Source organism: Arthrobotrys flagrans, assembly GCF_004000055.1.
Source record: "Arthrobotrys flagrans strain CBS H-5679 chromosome Unknown unitig_15, whole genome shotgun sequence".
Taxonomy (NCBI): domain Eukaryota; kingdom Fungi; phylum Ascomycota; class Orbiliomycetes; order Orbiliales; family Orbiliaceae; genus Arthrobotrys; species Arthrobotrys flagrans.
Window position 1 is genome coordinate 5,176,664 of NW_027137545.1, and position 19,577 is coordinate 5,196,240.

Consider the following 19,577-nt stretch of genomic DNA (forward strand, 5'->3'; position numbering starts at 1 on the left):
TTATTATAATAGAGTAACTGTTTATAAATAATAAATAAGTACTAATAAGCTTATATTACTACTTTTCAATTTTCCTTCGTAAGCGTATAAATATACTATCCTAACTTTACAACTATATATGTTAAATCAAATCGGCTATTTTATACAGCGTAATTTAACAAACTAATTATATTTCGGTAAATTTCGTGATCTTCTTCGTTAAATACAAATTAAAAAATATTTTTCGATAATTATACGTTAAAATTTATAAAAATCTATTTTGACTTGTTATTAAGCATGCTAAAACGATCTAGAATACTTTTACAATATTTTTTTTAATTTATTTATAATGTTCTAAAAGTACGATTCTTTTGTATTCGTAAATTTAAAAACTGTTTAATTTTATTTATATTTTTAATTTCGTATATTTTCATCAGATACGCTTTCATCTGCTGTATCATAGTTATATTTTTTGAGAAGATTAAGAAGTTATTAACGTATATAATTATAATTATGTTTTTATAAAAATATAAGCATTCATCTACTTCGCTTCTTATTATTTTATATGAAAACTTTTCGTCTATAAATATATTGTTCAAGTCTTTATTCTACAAATATGAAGCTTGTTTCAGGCTATATAATGACTTTAGTAAAAGCAGTGTTATAACTCTAACTGATATTTTATAATCTATCGGTAGAACGATAAGTGTTCTTTTTTATAAAAGTAAAAATATATTCAGAAACGCTATTTTAATATTTAGTTAATAAATCTTTAAATTTAAAATTACAATAATCATTAGTAAGATTCGTACGATACGTAAGTTAACAATTAGCGTATATATTTCTATATAATAAATGTTATAGCGTTATTCGTAATTTTTTATCACCAATCTAGCTTTATATAATATTTTTGAATTTGTACGTTTTTTAGTAAAAACCTAGCGTATATTTATTAGTTTAATACTGTACAATATCTCTGAAAACGTAGTCTATATCTTATTATTAGTAAGCAATTCTATTTTTTTTTAAATTACAACTAATCAGCCTTTTTTCTTTTTACTAACTATAGCTTTATTATAAGATTATAGCAGATCGAGGTCAATTGAGACATCTTCTGCAATTACAAAAGCAATAATCTCGACAACCCTTACATACTATAAATATTTAATTTTAAAGAATTAAATAATCGCAATACGTAACGTGCGTACTTTCTTTATTTTTTTAAATTTTTTACTACGTTATAACGCGGTCTGTTCTTCTATCTATCTAGTCTTAGCAGTTTTATCGTCGATTATTTTATTTATAATTATTAAGTTATCTGGTTTTCCTTATTATTAAACAAGTAGAATATTAATTACTATTATAAAATTTAGCTTTTTAACAAATTAGCTTTTTAGTAACATAGTACTGATATGCCGTTAATTGTCGTCGTATATCTCTCTAATATTAAATTTGTCTTATAGCTCTATATCCTGCGAATCAGAAAATATAAGTACTAATAAAGCTGAGGCAACGTATGGCTTCTTTTAGTAACTAAAATTTAGAAAGCATACTTTATAACTTTCTTGTGCAAAAATAAAGTTATTAATAAATACTATATTTCTAATTATAAAGACATACTTTTTTGAGATATTCCAGATTTTATACTATTTTAAAATACAAGTATATTTTAGAAATATACTTTTTCATATTTTATATTAACTAAGGATCTTCTTGCGTTTCTTTTTAGGTACTATAACATACATCAAATAGCTAAATAAATGCATATGAGTATAATCGATAGAATTTTTATTGAGTTATTCTTCTGAAAATTTAGATGTTTGTTCTTCTTTTCGCTTGGGAGGTACCAGCCTATTACTTGTAAAGTAAATCATAAATAAAGTTTTTTATTAGAATACTTCTAGTAAATTAGATTTTATTAAAATTATAGTAGTAAGTTTTTGTAATATTCGTATTATTTTCTCAACTGTACTATTCTACTTGTATATGTATAAGGCGAAAGATTTAATTTCGATACTATATTTTGTGTAGAAGATTTATACTTTTTTTTATATAAACTTCTTTATATTATTGAGACGTATAGCTATTATTTTAGATTGTCGATTATATTTATGCTTTATTATTGTTACGAATTAAATAAAATATATTTGATATTCTGAATGACTTATAAAGAACTTTATCTATTTATAATGAGTAGCTTCGTTTACGATTATAAGCGTATATTTTACTTATTAATATAGCTTAGCTGTAAAATCTAAATAATATTTATGTAGTGAAGCTATTGTAAATAACTCTATTATGTCTATATATATACGTTCTAAAAAATATAATTTCTTGAAAATAGCAGAATCTAAATTTGAGCATATATTAGCTTTAAATAAGAAATATAATTCGTAAGTTGAATTTTTTTGCTTCTTAAAAGATATTTTAATCTTAATTTGAGTTATATTTCTATAAACTGCTTTTTAATCGGCATGACTTAGTTTTTTATGCTATTTTAATAATTCTATAACTTCGGTTAGAAAGGTATGATCTATAGTTATTTAATGTGTTAATAACGTTATAATCTCTGAAATAAAGAATCTGTTTTGTGCTCTTTTAAGCACGTAGTATTTACTATTATTTTTTAGTATATAGAAGCTTATTTCTTTATCGAAAATTAACTATACTATAATAAAACTATTTTTTTTAAGGATATTGTTTTAAGGTGTAAAATATACGCCTATTTTTTTTTTTTATAATTTTTTAATAAAATATAGGTTTAAAGCTATTTGGGGCGCGTATAGTATATCGTATATCTTTAAAATAGTAATATTAGTTTTTATAATAAGAGTTCTGTATTCTTAAATGGGTATAATTAAATTATTTTTTAATCTTATCTTTCTTTCTATATTGAAAAAGATGTAGGTTTTAAATATAAATAAATCGTAATTCTTACAGATTTAGTCGCTTGCGTTTAAGTTTATATGCTATAATTCTTTAGAAGCACTTTTATAGACATTTCTTTTAATATTAGCTCTATATATTGTTGCTACGTTATGAGATTTAGAAACTATAAAATAAAAAGAAACGATCTTCTTGATTTTTTAATTTAAAGGTCTAAGTTTTAAATACTTAATAAAGTAGCGTTTTTTTGAGTGATTTGTACCTTTATAAATGTTGTATGGAGGGTAGATTATCTTATTCTTTTTTTAAGAAGTTATACTTTTAGTATTAGAGTTAGAATCTACGTTTTCTTTAGTATTAAAGCGAACTCTCTTCTTTGTATTATTCTTTTTAGTTCTATTATTTTGATTAACTGTATGTTTAAATTTCTGTTTATTTTTTTATGTGTTGCTAAGCTGATAGCGTCTATAGCTAATGATAATGTAAATATAAAAAAAGCTTGAAATTTAGTATTTTTTTTTTTCTAACTTTCTATATCTACAAGTATTACGCCTATGGTAAAACAAAATTATTTACTTAAGAATATAATCTTTTAAACGTTTAATTATATATGCTGTCTTATTAATAGCATTTATCGTATAAAACTATATAATCGTATAAATGTTAAATACTAATTTCTAATTTCGTCTAATGCCTCTCTAGTAATATTAATGAAACTTAACTATAAGAAAGTAGAAGATAAAATATCGTTTCTTTTCTTTTATATCTATATAATTGCTTTAAAATAATACGAAATAGTTGTATGTATATCGTATTTCTTTAGCTGTATAGTAAAAAAAAAAAGATGGTTCTTAAGTACGTTTATAACGCCTTTAATATTAGGTTTATATTTTTTTTTAAATAAATTTATTATAGCTTTAAGTAATAAATTAGTGAGGATATTATATATATTGTTATAAACTAATTTTTATATAATATCTTCAGCGAATAACTTAGTTGCTTTATATTTGTCTAATAATTTAATATCTATAATATTTACTGTTTTAGTAATAGATAGGAAGGCCCCAATTTGTTCCTTAGTATTTTATAAAAGTCTTAAGGTACTAGCTGGTGGTGTTATAAAGATATTAGTAATAAACCCTAATAATTTATAGCTATATTTTATATGCGATTTTAATACTTGCTTAATTTTATCAAGCTAGATCTAGTAGTTATAGCTATTTGCGGTTAAAATAAATCTGCTTAAAAAAGTAATAGATATAGATATTACATTCTAAGAGATATATTATGCAGTATTGTATTAGAAGTTTAAAAAGCAAAATAATCTTTGTAATTCTAAAATTATAATTAGTAAAAGTTTGCAAATACTGCAGTAAAGCGTGAAAACAGCTAAAGTACGTTGTACTTAGTTAGTAAATACTTTTTTTAGGATTAAGAAGTCGTGCTAATAACGTATTAATGGTTTTATAGATTTGTAAGTACGCTAGAAAGTATGTAGGTCTGTGTATATATGATTAATGATCGATCGTCTAGATCTTAACACATCGTAGATCTGCCTGTATTTATAGAGCGGTACGTATAGACCCGGCACTACGCCTTATACGGTATACCGCAACAATAGTATACAAATCTCGAAAAATTGATTTTATAATAACTTTGTTGTTTTTCAAGATTTTTCAAAAAATTTTTAAAAATTGTAATAACTAATTATTATTTTTAAATGTGTCAAAATTTTATATATTTATATGTATACAAAGTTTTGAGTATTATTCATTTTAAAAAATTTTATTAGCAAAAAATTTGTATGTGTTTTTGTAAGAAATCGTATAGAGACTAGTCGAGGTATCAAGGTAATACACAAATATTACAAGGCAAGAGTAATGTACTAGTGTAAATATAGATTGATACTTAAATTATTATTTGATTTTTAAATACATAACAACGAACACAGCAGTTTAAATAGACAATTGACAAAGAAAATAACAAAATAAACTAAACAGGAGTTAAGTCTGAACTAAACATTCGAATATACAAGGTATTGAACTGGACAGAAGTTAAAACTACATAGTTTATTGAACTGGACAGGAGTTAAGGCTACATAATTTGTTGAACTGAACAGGAGTTAAGTCTGAACTGGACATCCGGATATATAGGGTGTTGAACTGGACAGGAGTCGTTCCTGCATAGGTCGGGAAGTCTGTGTAGGGCAAGGGCCTAAACAGGCCCTATGCCGCACTTATCAAAATAATAGCTGTAATCTTGGTCTGCGAGTTTCGAGGTCTAGATTTGGATACTTCCTTATTCTAAGTCTGCGGTTTGTGTTGCGTTGTGTGGTTTTTCTTCCAACCACAATATCGCCTGAATGTTTTCTATAGTCATTCTGAGGGCTCCTCCGGCCGCCTGAATTTCTGCTTGGAGTTCATTGTGCTGTGATTGCTTTGTTACAGTTTTACATACAAACAAAAAAACACAAAAAATGTAAATTTAAATTTGTAATAAATTCAATATTGAATTTAAAAATTTGAAAAAATTAAATTAAATAAAAAATATAATTTAGAATCTAAATTTAGATTTTAAATGGCTTTGAAGTAAAATTCAAAATTTAAAAAATCAAAAACCAAATGTGGTGCGCCATAACTGGGTGTTCGCGCACACTAGGTAAAATACGTTATATCAATTTCAAGCAATATAGGCCAGATCTTTCATTAGGCATCGAAATCAAAATAGGGATTCAGGAATACGACTCCGATACTTGATGTGATGACAGATTGATCGTATGCACAGGCAACTCACAGATGGTAAATCTTGCGCCTGATGGAAGTAAAGTCCCGATAGCCCCACAGCCGTTCAATCTCTAGATTGTAACGGGCCCTGGCGATAGTGATAACATTTACTTCCATCTCATCCTTGCCTACCCTATACCCTCTAGACCACAGATGTCGGGGCAATCGTACCTTAGGAGCTTTGCCGGACATCTGACATGAGTTGACGAAAGACTTTTTGTATTTTAATGATACTTTGTTATATTTTATGAGCTCCAACCCTCGCCTCGTACCAACCCAGCCTTAAGATAGCTTAAAATCTTCACCCTAGTAGTGCAGAAAAGATCAATGTTTTATACCATGAGCAGCGTTATATAAGTACTCCCCCGGAACTTACTGTCGCTTGAGCCCACCAGCTTGGCACTGCACCGGCTCACAGTAGCGTGGTTATAAGGCTTAAATTGCCAAGCTTATAGACTCGCTGAACGGGCGAGGCTCCTACATTTCAGCCGCTTCATAGCATAAACACTAGAAAAAGTGACACTTACCCATCGGGAAAACGATCATCGCTCTCTCCTCATGGCGCTACCGTATCGCGACAAGTAACTCCGAGTACGAGTCTCAAATTCTGACACCTACCGAATACCTTCAGAGAAACTGCGAAACCAATAAGCTAAGTCGGCTAGCGCAAGATGGCGGGCTCAACATGGTTTGCATCCTCAGATAAAGCTTCTCCACCAATACCTCCACCAATCCCAGAGCACTTTCAAGGCCAATCTATTGAAGATAACCCCGAGCAGTCAAGCGCTAGCACAATATGCGGAATATCGAGGCGGGCCTTTCTGTTTCTATTACCGATTTTCGTCCTTGTCGTTATAATTATTGCTCTCGCAGCAGGTCTAGGCGTTGCGCTTGGAAAGAAAAGCTCATCTCAATCGCCTGTTGCGACGAGTACCATGGTGACTTCTAGTAAGCTTACTAGCAAAACCCCATATCGCGCTTCTTTCGGTCCTAACTATCCATATAGCTTCAAGCCCCACCCAAACGACCGAAGCGGCAACCGGCACTACAACCGCACCACCAACAACCACCACCACCCCATGGGCAATATCCAACGGTGTAATCGGCTTCAATTACACCCAAGTCAGTACCGATGGTGGCAACTGTGCACCAACCGGCTGGGTCCAAGAACCTCAAGAAAGAGTAGATTATATCAATATCGTAATAAAGGGCTCGACTTACTACGCAGAGTCAACATTCGGTGGCATAGGCTTCCTTTCATCGGAGTTTATTTATTCCCCGGAGGGAGAATCCGGCTCCGCCAGTTATGCATACACTTTTTCGTTTCCGCCGGGGACCGTTGGACGTGGTTGTAATAGCTCTACTACCTTGACGTCCCGATTTGTGAGGAATGAGAGTGCATATTGTCTTATGTAAGGCCTCGTCATATCTGTTACGCTTTTAGCAATAGGAAATCGAAGATCGAAGCCGCTAACTTCGCCGTGATTTGACTAGCACTTGGACTTTAACTGAGGACTGCGTCGGGCAAGACGGGGACAGAATATTAGCGGGAGAATACTGCAAAGTCTGTGAGTAACATTATATACCATTTCTCGCAAGCTGTACCGTTCCTTGATAGATATATATTATTGAGGAGTATCGCTAACTCAGTGTTTCAAGTCTACCAAGGTGATCTCCCTAGCGTGCTAGAGTCTTGAATGAAGTGGTATATAAATCAACATGCAGGTGGGAGCATGAAAAATTAGAGTAAACTGTCGGGGTCCAAGGTCAGTGCTATAGGCAGTGGCTGACCGAATGCCTCATATGTGACATTGAGGTTTCACAAAAGATTTCACAAGTGTACAAAGCTTGTTTGAAAAAAATCTCTATAAAATCTTTGCTCTATGGAAATGTATATAAAGAGTGATTGAAGGTAGACTTTGAGGAAGACAGACAAGTTCTATTTAATCATAATTCGACATAACATACAAATATTGCAATTTAATCGCAGAAATGCAACATCGGGAACTTTTAGGCCAACATAAAAGGAAAAACAACTGAAGGGTCGAATATTGTATTTATAATGCAGAAAACGAGACATCCATCTTTGCTGAAGGACATAGAAGAAATATTTTCTAAGTTATAATTTCATAGGTATTTGAGCCAATATTTGCATGAGGATCGGCCTATACTAATTCTCTGGCATAGCTATTAATTCCCTAGATTAAAGATTCTCAGTTTGTTCAAACTAACCTTTGAGGTAAAGTCGGAGCAGTCTCTTATTAAGAGACGAACAATTTTCTAAGTTCTTGAAATTTGCAATAACGCTATGAGTATTATCTGTTTGATAGATAGCTATATTCTTTCAAATTTTCTATCTTGTTTTTTCATTATATACTTTCTCTTTGAGCATTAGCATTAGCGGTTGGAGGCGTTTGTTAACGACCTCCGAAAACTAATTTATTTAGTCTATCTATATAAGAAAAACCTTAAAATTTAAAATTATTATACTTTTTCAATAGTTCGAACGTATTATTTTATTCAACAGAAGTAGAAAAATTAAAAGACACGATAATATATACTCGGCCAAGATTTAAGTTCAAGTAGAAAATATATAAAATATCTCTAACATAGTAATTCATTAAGATGAACTCCTTTCGTTACTTAAATAATAAAAAATAAATACCTATCTTAATGTAATTAATAATAAAACGATTTATAAAGTCATCGGAGTTTCCATAACTACTTTTACTATATCCCAAGATAAATCTAGGATGATATATAAAGATAGGGATATTTTTTTTAATAAACTTTCAAAGCAGCTGTTCTACTATTTATTGATTTTGAGAATATTTAAAGTCATACATTAGTCTTTTTAAACAAGGCTTAAGAGGTTCGTCTTTTAAAAGGCTTATTAACTCTTTAAAGAGACTTGTAGGACTATAAGCTACGAAATTAGACGAATAGTAAATTACTTTAAATTAGCTAGTAACGGCTAGACGTATAATATTAAAAGTGTCTATAACATCAGGAAAAAAACACATTTCCATCCTACTCCATCCTGCCCATTTTAAGGCAAGATGGGCAAGATGGGCAAGATAGAAACCTACCTTTCGGGTGGAGCTTTTTTATTTTAAGAAGCCCTTTCCATTCTAAGGAGCCCTTTTTATTTTAAAGAGTTTTTTTTATTTTAAGGAGCCCGTTCTATTCTAAAAAGAGCTTGTATCGAATAAAGTAGTTTTTATTTTAAAAAATAGTTTATATCTTAAAGAACGGTTTTTATCTCAAAAATAATCTTTATTGAACGCGTTTTATTTAGATCTACAGAGGTATTGTATACGATCATCTAAGATAATAAAAATACAATTAAAAAAATTATAATAAATATTAAACTTTTTAATCGGATATTTTATAAAAACCAAACTGCACGTTTTGTAACGGGAAAAATATATATAGAATTATAATATTATTAAATAAACAAGAAATTAATGATTTAATTAAGAGTATTAAATTTAAAATAAAAGGAAAGAGGAGAAGATGTATTAACCTTTTAAAAATTTTTAGTAATATCTTTTGAATCTGTATGAGTCTCTTGTAAATTATTAATATCTTTTACTAATTTAATATTTTTTTTAATTTGTAAAACTAAAGCATCTTTTATATCTAATAATTTTTAGGTATTTTTTGAAATGCTAATAACGTGATACTTGTCTTTGAAGACTTTGAACGCGTTTAGTTTCTGCTTGATCGATATTAATAGTATTAATATGATATTAATTTGATATAATTTTCAACGAGTTTTTTAGAATTTTAAATAAATTATGTATTGATCTGAAATGGCTTTACGTTAGTCTCGTATTTTTATGAATAAATGAATTTTACTTACGTTGTTTATTTAAAAATTTTAAAGTATAATTTAAATTAATAGTATTGATTTCGAGTTTTTTTAAAGCTTTTCATAAAATTATAGCGATTTAAAAAATAGTGATATCATTTACTTTTTGATATAGTATTAGATTTTTAACTTAATGATTATTAAAAGTATTATAAAAATATCGAATCAATACTTGAAATATAACTGAAAAAGAGAATAGTAACGAACTTAACTTCTACTAAAATTAGTATAAAACTGCTATAGTCTTGAATGTTTGACTGACTTATATTTTAGAAATTCTTTTTAAAAAGAAATTTGTTTTTTTTAAAAAGATATTTGACTTGTTTTGCTCGAGCTGATATAGAAAATGTTACACCTGTCCCAGGTCTCCTTGGCGGGATTCCCAAAACAGCTTAGCACCTTGCTAATTTCTCAACTCTATTTATTCAGGTCTCTCAGTGTAGGAAATTATATATTCGAATAAATAAATAGAATTGTGAGTAGAATATATAACACAATCAGATATAACTGTTCAATAGAAATTTTCGTTGATAAGTTGACTAATAAGATTTAAGAAGAAATTTTAAACTATCATCGATCAAAAAGTATTATATATATAAAACTTTTTTCTATAACGCGTAAATATCTTAATATAATCAAGTAAGCGTTTTAAACGTCTTAAGCGACTCTTAGCAGTCGTTCGAGTCGCTCGCAGTCGCTCGTTAAAATATATTTGTTACAGAAGTATACGAAAATTAAATATGTGTTATAGTTAACACAAAAAATCAAGAAATACTAATAGAATTACAGGTATATGAAGTACTTAAATAAATAGTAAACGTAAGGTAGGAATTGCAAACATATTAACAAACTAGTTATGAGGGAATTTATGAGAAGAAACCAATGTTTGACACGCCAAGCCATTTCGCCTAGTTTGGTTAGGGCGTATGGCGAGGCCGTGACAGAAAAGAGAAGAATATATTCGAATTTAATAATTTTTTAAGCAACGTTTACTATATAACTTCGAAAATTTAAAAGAAACTATTTAATTTGTATTTAAATTAATTTTAAAAAAAAAGTCGAAGCAAAATTACGAGAGATAAATATTTATTTTTAGATATTCTAAATTTTTTTAGTATTCGAAAATGAATTTTTTGTAATGTAATAAACATGAAAATCTATATAAACAAAATTAAAATATTTAATATATGTCAGTGGAATATTCGTCGTCTTAATTCAGTTTTTATGAAAATAATTTATGATCGAGATTGTCTCGAGCAGTTTCGTATAATTTGATTAAGAAATAAATTGAGATAGTGTAATACTGAAAACCTTAAATACTGCTTGAGTGATTATTGTCAAATTTGAATCTGCTTATATCAGTTCAGTACGGGCCTATACATCAGGAAAAAAACATGTTTCCATCCTGCCATCCTAGCAGGGGAGTTTCCATCGCGCTCCATCCTGTGCCATCTCAGTATTTTTAAGCTATATAATTGGTTTAAAATTCGCTTATTTTTGTTGTGGTTTTTCTTGAACCAATCACATAGCAGAAAAAACCGCGATGGAAACCCCCCTGCTAGAATGGGCAGGATGGAAAAATGTTTTTTTCCTGATGTATAAAAATAAAAAAATTATTTAAATATTAACTTACTTGATTTTTTTAATAAATGACGTTCTGTCTTTTTCTCTAATTAATGTTGTTGAAATGTCGGAATTGTGAGTGACTTTATTAAAGTTTTTTGTGGTTTTGCTAGTTTTGTTGGTTTTGTTATAAATTCTGTGTTTGTCTCTATCTGGCTTGCTGGTTCTGCTGGAGACTCCGTATCCGCCTTTGCTAGATTGTTCAAAATAGCTTTAAAAAAAATTAGTTTCTATATAAAAGGTGAATAGAGAATGAAGATAGATTAGTACTTCGTTAATCCCGATTAGTAATAAAAATAGGCTATTGTGTTTTAAAAAGTAATTATATTAAATCCTCCCGAGATAAGTCTGAAAACTTCTCTGTTTCTATTATAGAGGATATGTTGACTTCCGAAGTTTTTATACGAGTTGCTGATAGTGCTACTGGTGCTGGTTCTCGATGTATCGCTTTTGCCTGAACCTTGATTTATTTTTTAGTGACTTTGGCATTTTTAGTCTGTGGCTTTTTAGATACATCAGGAAAAAAACACATTTCCATCTTGCTCCATCCTGTCCATCCTAAGGCAAGATGGGCAAGATGGGCAAAATGGAAACCTGCCTTCCGGGTGGAAGCTCTCCTTAGGATGGAGAGCCCTTCTTAGAATGGAGAGCCTTCCTTAGGATGGAAAACATTGGCAAAATCTTGGCATAAAATTTTTGCAATATAATAACAATAATAATATTAATCAAAATTAAAATTTGATAATAATAGTAATAATAATAATTTAATAATAATAATAAAATTCCTAGGTTATGTTTTTAATATTACAAAAATGGCAAATATTGCCAAAAGAGGCAAATTTCCAGAAATTGCAAATTTGCGAAATTGGAAGAAAAACAAATTTACGAAAATAATAATTTTACCAAAAACGTCAAACAACAACACAATAAAAAAAAGAAAAAACACAATAAAAACAACACAAATAAAAATACAAATACAAAACAACACAAAAAAATAAAAATAAAAAACAACACAAATAAAAAACAACAAACAACAAACAACAAAAAAAAAATTTTAATTTTACTTAGAAATAATATTCAACTTTTTTTTTTAAATTATTTTTTCTAAGTAATTTTTTTCTAAGTAATTTTTTAATTTTTTAATTTTTAAAATTTTTTTTCTAAGTAAAATTTTTTTTTTTTTTTTTTTTGGTGGTGGTGGTGGTGGTGGTGAAGTGAAAAGAACTAAGTTTTTTTTTCAAAAAAATGAGAGGCATTGAATTATTTATAATAATTCATTTATTTACATTTGATTACTTATTTTAGAAAGTCAAACATCAAAAAATGACAAACATATTGTGTTGCAATATCAACACATTATTAATTTTGCAACACAATTATTTGATGTGGTTTTTGTTTGCTGCGATGGAGCGCGATGGACTGCGATGGAGTGCTTTCCATCCGATGAAAGGTCTTCCATCCGATGCAGTTAAGGAACTATGTTTTTTTCCTGATGTATGATAGAGGCTTATTCAGATACTATACGTACTAACTAATGATAAAGACTAAATTTTGAAGATTTAATAAAATAATAAAGATATCTCGATTCGATATCGATGTGCAATGAAACTTTACAAATATTTTAATGATTATTTAAAAAAAAATGGAAAAAAAATTTAAATATCTTAATTTAATATATGAAATGTGATATGTGATATTTTTTTTGAGTAAAATGCTAAAACGCTGTGTAAATTCTAATCGAGTAATAATATTTTTATTATTAAATTATCATCGCGAGTTTAGTATTCTATAAAAACACTATATATAAAAATATTGATTAATTGAACTGTTAACTAGCGTAGTTCTAAAGTTCTTCTTAGCTAGGCTATGTAGGCTTTGAGCAGTTTTTATTTTAAATATATAAAATATATATATAAGGTTTAAAAATAACTTAATCTTTTAATATAATACAATTAAATAAAATCTGGGGTATTAAGCTAAGATCGACGCGCTAAAGATGATAAATCAGCTTTACTAGTTCTATAAAGGACTACAACTAAATATACGGTTTTTAAATTTTAACAACGAACTAATTAAGTTAAAATATCTGTATTAATATGTAAATATATATTAGTAAAAATTATATTAATCTTTTTACTAATTATTATAACTGTTGTTATAAGTTTATTTTTTAATAAATTATATTTTATTGTTTTATTTTCCATGAACTTTTAGACTAACCTTAACTCTTTACTAATCTGAAGGAAATTGTTAAAAAGTAATTTCAAACTAGTTAAAGTTAACTATTTAAGTAAATTAGTAAATTTAGCGATGTTTACTGTATTATATCGAAAATTTACTAAAGTAATTAGCGAATTTCTAATAACTAAAATACTAAGATTGATATCTAGTTCAACTAACTAACTTAGTATCAACCTTAAAAGGTTATAAACAGTTCAAACCCGTTTCTTAGTCTAGTCTATAAATAAATTATATTAGTTTTAGATTTTAAAAAAAACTTAAATAAGTAGAAAGACCTAAATAAATCTTTAAGAAATTTACTAAGTTTTTTCTAGTTTAGTTTTAGGTTAACTAAGAGTTTTAACTTTCTCTTCTTTACTTTTTTAAGGACTTTTTAACTTAGATAAAGCTGATTAAACGCTTTAATTACTGCGTCAGAGTCTGTATTAGTATTATTAGTGATAGTATCTTTAATAAGAGCTTTAATTTTTAAAATTTTAATTTTTTCTTTCGACTTTAGCTTTTTATTGAAAGCGGTTACTATCTTGTTAATAACGCGAATCTTTGTTTTATAAGCTCGTATAGTTGCTTTATAGTCATCGTCGTTATCTAGATCAATAATAGCGAAAAGAGAGTTATTAAGCTCTTTTATAATATAAACAAAATAAGGAAGAAGACGAATTTTTTTAAAAATTATTAGTTAAATAGTTCTAGTATTAATCTCAGTTTTTATAAAGATAGACGGTGTTTGATTTTTAAAGATCTATTCGACATCTTTACGTAACGCTAGTTATACTAAATTAAAGTTGATTTTAAATATTAAAAGTTCGGTTCGAATTTGATTAATTATCTATAATTATAAAAAGGTCTTGAATTTAATTGTATAGAAATTATAATCTTTATTTACTATCTTATATAATTAGATAGAGAGGGTTTTAATTTTGAGATCTTAGTTTAAAATCTAGATAATTTTATAAGTTATGATATAGTTTTAGTGCGAAAATGTATGATTTCGAAAAAAAAATTTATAAAACTAATAAAATAAGTTTTAATATTTTAAAAAAAAAGCTTTAGTTTATCATATATGATTAAAAAAATCTGAATATTGTTAATTATGCATGTATATATTGTATATTGCTTTAGAAGTATAGCTACGGGCTGCTGAAACTATATATTATGAAACATGAAAATAATAACTTATATTAAATTTTTAGGTTTTAAAAGAAGCTTATATAGCGTTATAGAAACTTTTATGCTGCTTTCTATCTAATAAAATAATCTTATGTAGTATTCTTTAACTTTATGCTTCTAATTAAATTAAAAAATCTGAATTTTATTAATTATGCATGTATACTCTGTATATTGCTTTAGAGATACAGCTACGAGCTGCTGGAGCTATATACTGTAGAATATGGAAATAATAATTTATGTTAAATCCTTAGATTTTAAAAAAAGCTTATATATGTCACGGCCTCGCCATACGCCCTAACCAAACTAGGCGAGATGGCTTGGCGTGTCAAACATTAGTTTCTTCTCATAAATTCCCTCATGACTAGTTTACCAATATGTTTGCAATTCCTATCTTACGTTTGCTATTTATTTAAGTACTTCATATACCTATAATTCTACTAATGTTTTTTAACTTCTTGTGTTGACCATAATATATGTTTAATTTCGCACATCTCTGTAACAAACATACCTTAACGAACGATTGTGAGCGACTCGAGCGACTGTCAAAAGTCGCTCAAGACGCTTAAGACACTTCATCAGGAAAAAAACATAGTTCCTTAACTGCATCGGATGGAAGGCCTTTCATCGGATGGAAAGCACTCCATCGCAGTCCATCGCGCTCCATCGCAGCAAACAAAAACCACATCAAATAATTGTGTTGCAAAATTAATAATGTGTTGATATTGCAACACAATATGTTTGTCATTTTTTGATGTTTGACTTTCTAAAATAAGTAATCAAATGTAAACAAAAGAATTATTATAAATAATTCAATGCCCCCCATTTTTTTGAAAAAAAAACTTAGTTCTTTTCACTTCACCACCACCACCACCACCACCAAAAAAAAAAAAAAAAAAAAAAAAAAAAAATTGACTTAGAAAAAAATAATTTTTTGACTTAAAAAAAAAAAATTTTACTTAGAAAAAAAAAAAAAATTTTACTTAGAAATAATATTCAACTTTTTTTCTAAATTATTTTTTCTAAGTAATTTTTTTAATTTTTTAATTCATCAGGAAAAAAACACATTTCCATCCTGCTCCATCCTGCCCATCCTAAGGCAAGATGGGCAAGATGGGCAGGATGGAAACCTGCCTTCCGGGTGGAGCCCTTCCATTCTAAGAAGCCCTTTCCATCCTAAGGAGCCCTTTTTATTCTAAGGAACCCTTTCTATTTTAAGGAGCTTGTTCTATTTTAAGAAGGGCTTGCATCAGATGGAGTAGTTTTTATTTTAAGGAATAGTTTACATCTTAAGGAACGGTTTCTATTTTAAAAATAATTTTTATTAGACGCGTTTTGTTCGGATCTACGAAGATATTGTATATGACTATCTAAGATAATAAAAATATAGTTAAAAAAATCATAATAAACATTAAACTTTTTAGTCGGATATCTCATAAGAACCAGACTACACGTTTCGTGACGGAAAAGATATATATAAGGCTATAATATTATTAAATAAATAAGAAATCAATAATTTAGTTAAGGGTATTAAGTTCAGAATAAAAAGAAAGGGGGGAAGATGTATCAGCTTCTTAAGAGTCTTCAGTAATACTTTCTAAATTTATACAAGCCTCTTATAAGTTGTCGGCACCTTTCACTGATTTAATATTTTTTTTAATTTATAAAATTAAAGTATTCTTTATATCTAATGATTCTTGGGTATTCTTTGGAATGCTAACGATGTAATGCTTGTCTTTAAAGACTTTAAACGTGTCTAGTTTCTGCTTGATTGGTATTAATAGTATTGATATGATATTGGTTTGATATAATTCTTGATAAGTTCTCTAAAATTTTAAATAGATTATATATTAGTCTAGAGTAACTCTGCATTAGTTTTGTATCTCTATAAATAAGTAGATTCTGTTTACGTTGTTTATTTAAAGATTTTAAAATATAACTTGAATTGATAGTATTAATTTCGAGTCTTTTTAAAGCCCCCTACAGAACTATAGCAATTTAGAAAATAGTAATACCATTTACTTTTTAATATAATATTAGATTTTTAATTTAATGACTATTAGAAGTATTACAGAAATATCAAATTAGTACTTAAGGTATAACTAAAGAAGAGAACAGTAACGAACTCAACTTTTACTAAAGTTAATATAGAATTACTACAGCTTTAAATATTTAACTAATTTATATCCTAGAAATTCTTCTTAAAAAAAAACCTATTTTTTTCTAGAAGATATTTGATTCATTCTGCTCAAGCCAGTATAAAAAAGAAGAGGATATATTCAAACTTAATAATCTTTTAAATAACGTCTACTATATAACCTTAAAAACTTGAAAGAAATTGTTTAATTTATATTTAAACTAACTTTAGAAAAGGGGCTGAAGTAAGATTATAAAAAATAAATATCTACTTTTAAACATCCCGAACCTCTCTAGTATCTAAGAATAAATTTTTTGTAATATAATAAACATAGAGATTTATATAAATAAAATTAAAATATTCAATATATATCAGTAAAATATTCGTTACTTTAATTCGGTTTTTATAAAAATAATTTATAACTAAAACTATCTCGAGCAGTTCCGTATAACCCAATTAAGAAATAAATTAAAATAATGTAATACTAAAGACCTCAGATGCTGTTTGAATGACTGTTGTCAGATTTGAATCTGCTTATATTAGTTCAATACGGGCCTATATAAAAATAAAAGAATTATTTAAATATTAACTTACTTGACTTTTCTAATAAATGATGTCTCGTCTTTTTCTCTAATTGATGTTGTTAAAATATTAAAATTGTGGGTAACTTTATTAAAGTCTCTTGTAGTTTTGCTGGTTCTGCTGGTTTTGTTATAGGTTCTGTGTCTGCCTTTATCTAGCTTATTAGTTCTGCTGGAGGCTCCGTATCCGCCTCTGCCAGATTATTTAAAATAGCTTTAAAAAAAATTAGTTCCTATATAAAAGGTGAACAGAGAATGAAGACGGATTAGTACTCCGCTAGTCCCAGTCAATAACAAAAATAGGCTGTTGTATTTTAAAAAGTAATTATATTAAATCCTCTTAAAATAAGTCTGAAAACTTCTCTATTTCTACTATAGAGAATATATCGACTTCCAAAATTTCTATACGGGTTGCTAGTAGTGCTGCTGATACTGATTCCCGATATATCGCTTTTACCCAAGCCTTAATTTATTTTTTAGTGACTTTGGCACTTTTAGTCTGTAGCTTCCTAAGCATAACAAAGGCTTATTCAAGTATTATACGTACTAACTAATAATAAAAACTAAATTTTAAAAATTTAATAAAATGATAAAGATATCTCAGTTCGATGTCGATATACAATAAAACTTTACAAATATCCTAATAATTATTTAAGAAGAAATAGAAAAAAAGGCTAGATATCTTAATTTAATATATAAAATGTAATATATAATATCTTTTTTAAGTAGAATACTAAAGCGCTATATAGATTCTAATCGAATAATAATATTCTCATCACTAAACTATTATCGCAAGCTTAATATTTTATAAAAATACTATATATAGAAATATTGATTAATCGAATTGCTAACTAGCGTAGTTCTAAAGTTCTTCTTAGCTGGGCTATATAGGCCTCGAGTAGTTTTCATTCTAAATATATAAAATATATATATAAGATCTAAAAATAACCCAATCTTTTAATACAATATAATCAAATAAAATCTAGGGCATCAAGCTAAGGTCAACGCGTTAAAGATAGTAAATCAACTTCACTAATTCTATAAAAGACTATAATTAAATATACAACTTTCAAATCTTAACAACGAACCAATTAAGTCAAAATATCTATATTAGTATATAAATATATACCAGCAAGAACTACATTAATCTCTCCACTAACTATTATAGCTATTATTATAGGTTTATTTTCTGGTAAATTATATTCTATCGTTTTATCCTTTATAAATTTTTAGACTAACTTTAGCTCTTTACTAACCTGAAAGAGATCGTTGAAAAGTAATTTTAAACTAACTAAAATTAGCTATTTAAGCAAACTAGTAAACTTAGCAACGTCTATTGTATTATATCAAAAATCTACTAAAGCAGTTGGCAAATTTCCGGTAACTAAAATACTAAAATTAGTATCTAGTTCAACTAACTAACCTAGTATTAATTTTAGAGGATTGTAAATAGTTCAGACCCGTTTCTTAGCCTAATCTATAAATAAATTATATTAGTTTTAAATTTTAAAAAAAACTTAAGTAAGCAGGAAGGCCTAAACAGATTTTTAAAAAACTTACTAAGTTTTTCCTAGTTTAGTTCTAAGTTAACTAAGAGTTTTAACTCTTTCTTCCTTACTCTTTTAAAGACTTTTTGACTTAGATAAAGCTAATTAAGTGCTTTAACCGCTGCGTTAAAGTCCGTATCGGTATTATTAATAATAGCATCCTTAATAAAAACCCTAGTCTTTAAAATCTTAACTTTTTCTTTCGACTTTAGCTTTTTGCTGAAGGTAGTTATTATTTCGTTAATAGCACAAATCTTCGTCTCGCAAGCTCGTATAGCCGCTTTATAGTTATTATCGTTATCTGGGTTAATAATAGCGAGAAGGGGGTTATTAAATTCTTTTATAATATAAATAAAATAAGGAAAAAAACAAACTTTTTCAAAAATTATTAACTAAACAGTTCCAGTACTAGCCTTAATTTTTATAAAAACAGGCAGTATCTGACTTTTGAGGATTTATTCGACATCTTTACGTAACGCTAGTTATATTAAGTTAAAGCTAGCCTTAGATATTAAAAGTTCAGTTTAAATTTAATTAATTATTTATAGTTACGAAGAGGCTTTAAATTTAATTATACAGAAACTATAATCTCCGTCTGCTATTTTATATAATCAGATAAAAAAGACTTTAATTTTAAAGTCTTAATTTAAAATCTAAATAATTTTATAAATTATAATATAGTTTTAGTACGGAGATGTATGATTTCGGAAGAAAAATTTATAAAGCTAATAAAATAAGTTTTAGTATTTTAAAAAAAAA

General features: G+C 27.5%; 1 protein-coding gene across 1 annotated transcript; it reads left to right on the plus strand.

Annotated features, from left to right (window-relative positions):
- Positions 1–6,319: 6,319 nt before the first annotated feature.
- Positions 6,320–7,345, plus strand: DFL_001408 (uncharacterized protein; the record flags this gene model as incomplete). The annotated part of the gene is made up of 4 exons (XM_067630024.1): positions 6,320–6,596; positions 6,655–7,060; positions 7,143–7,216; positions 7,308–7,345. 4 exons carry the CDS (start codon positions 6,320–6,322, stop codon positions 7,343–7,345), a joined length of 795 nt encoding a protein of 264 aa, XP_067495987.1.
- Positions 7,346–19,577: the final 12,232 nt, after the last annotated feature.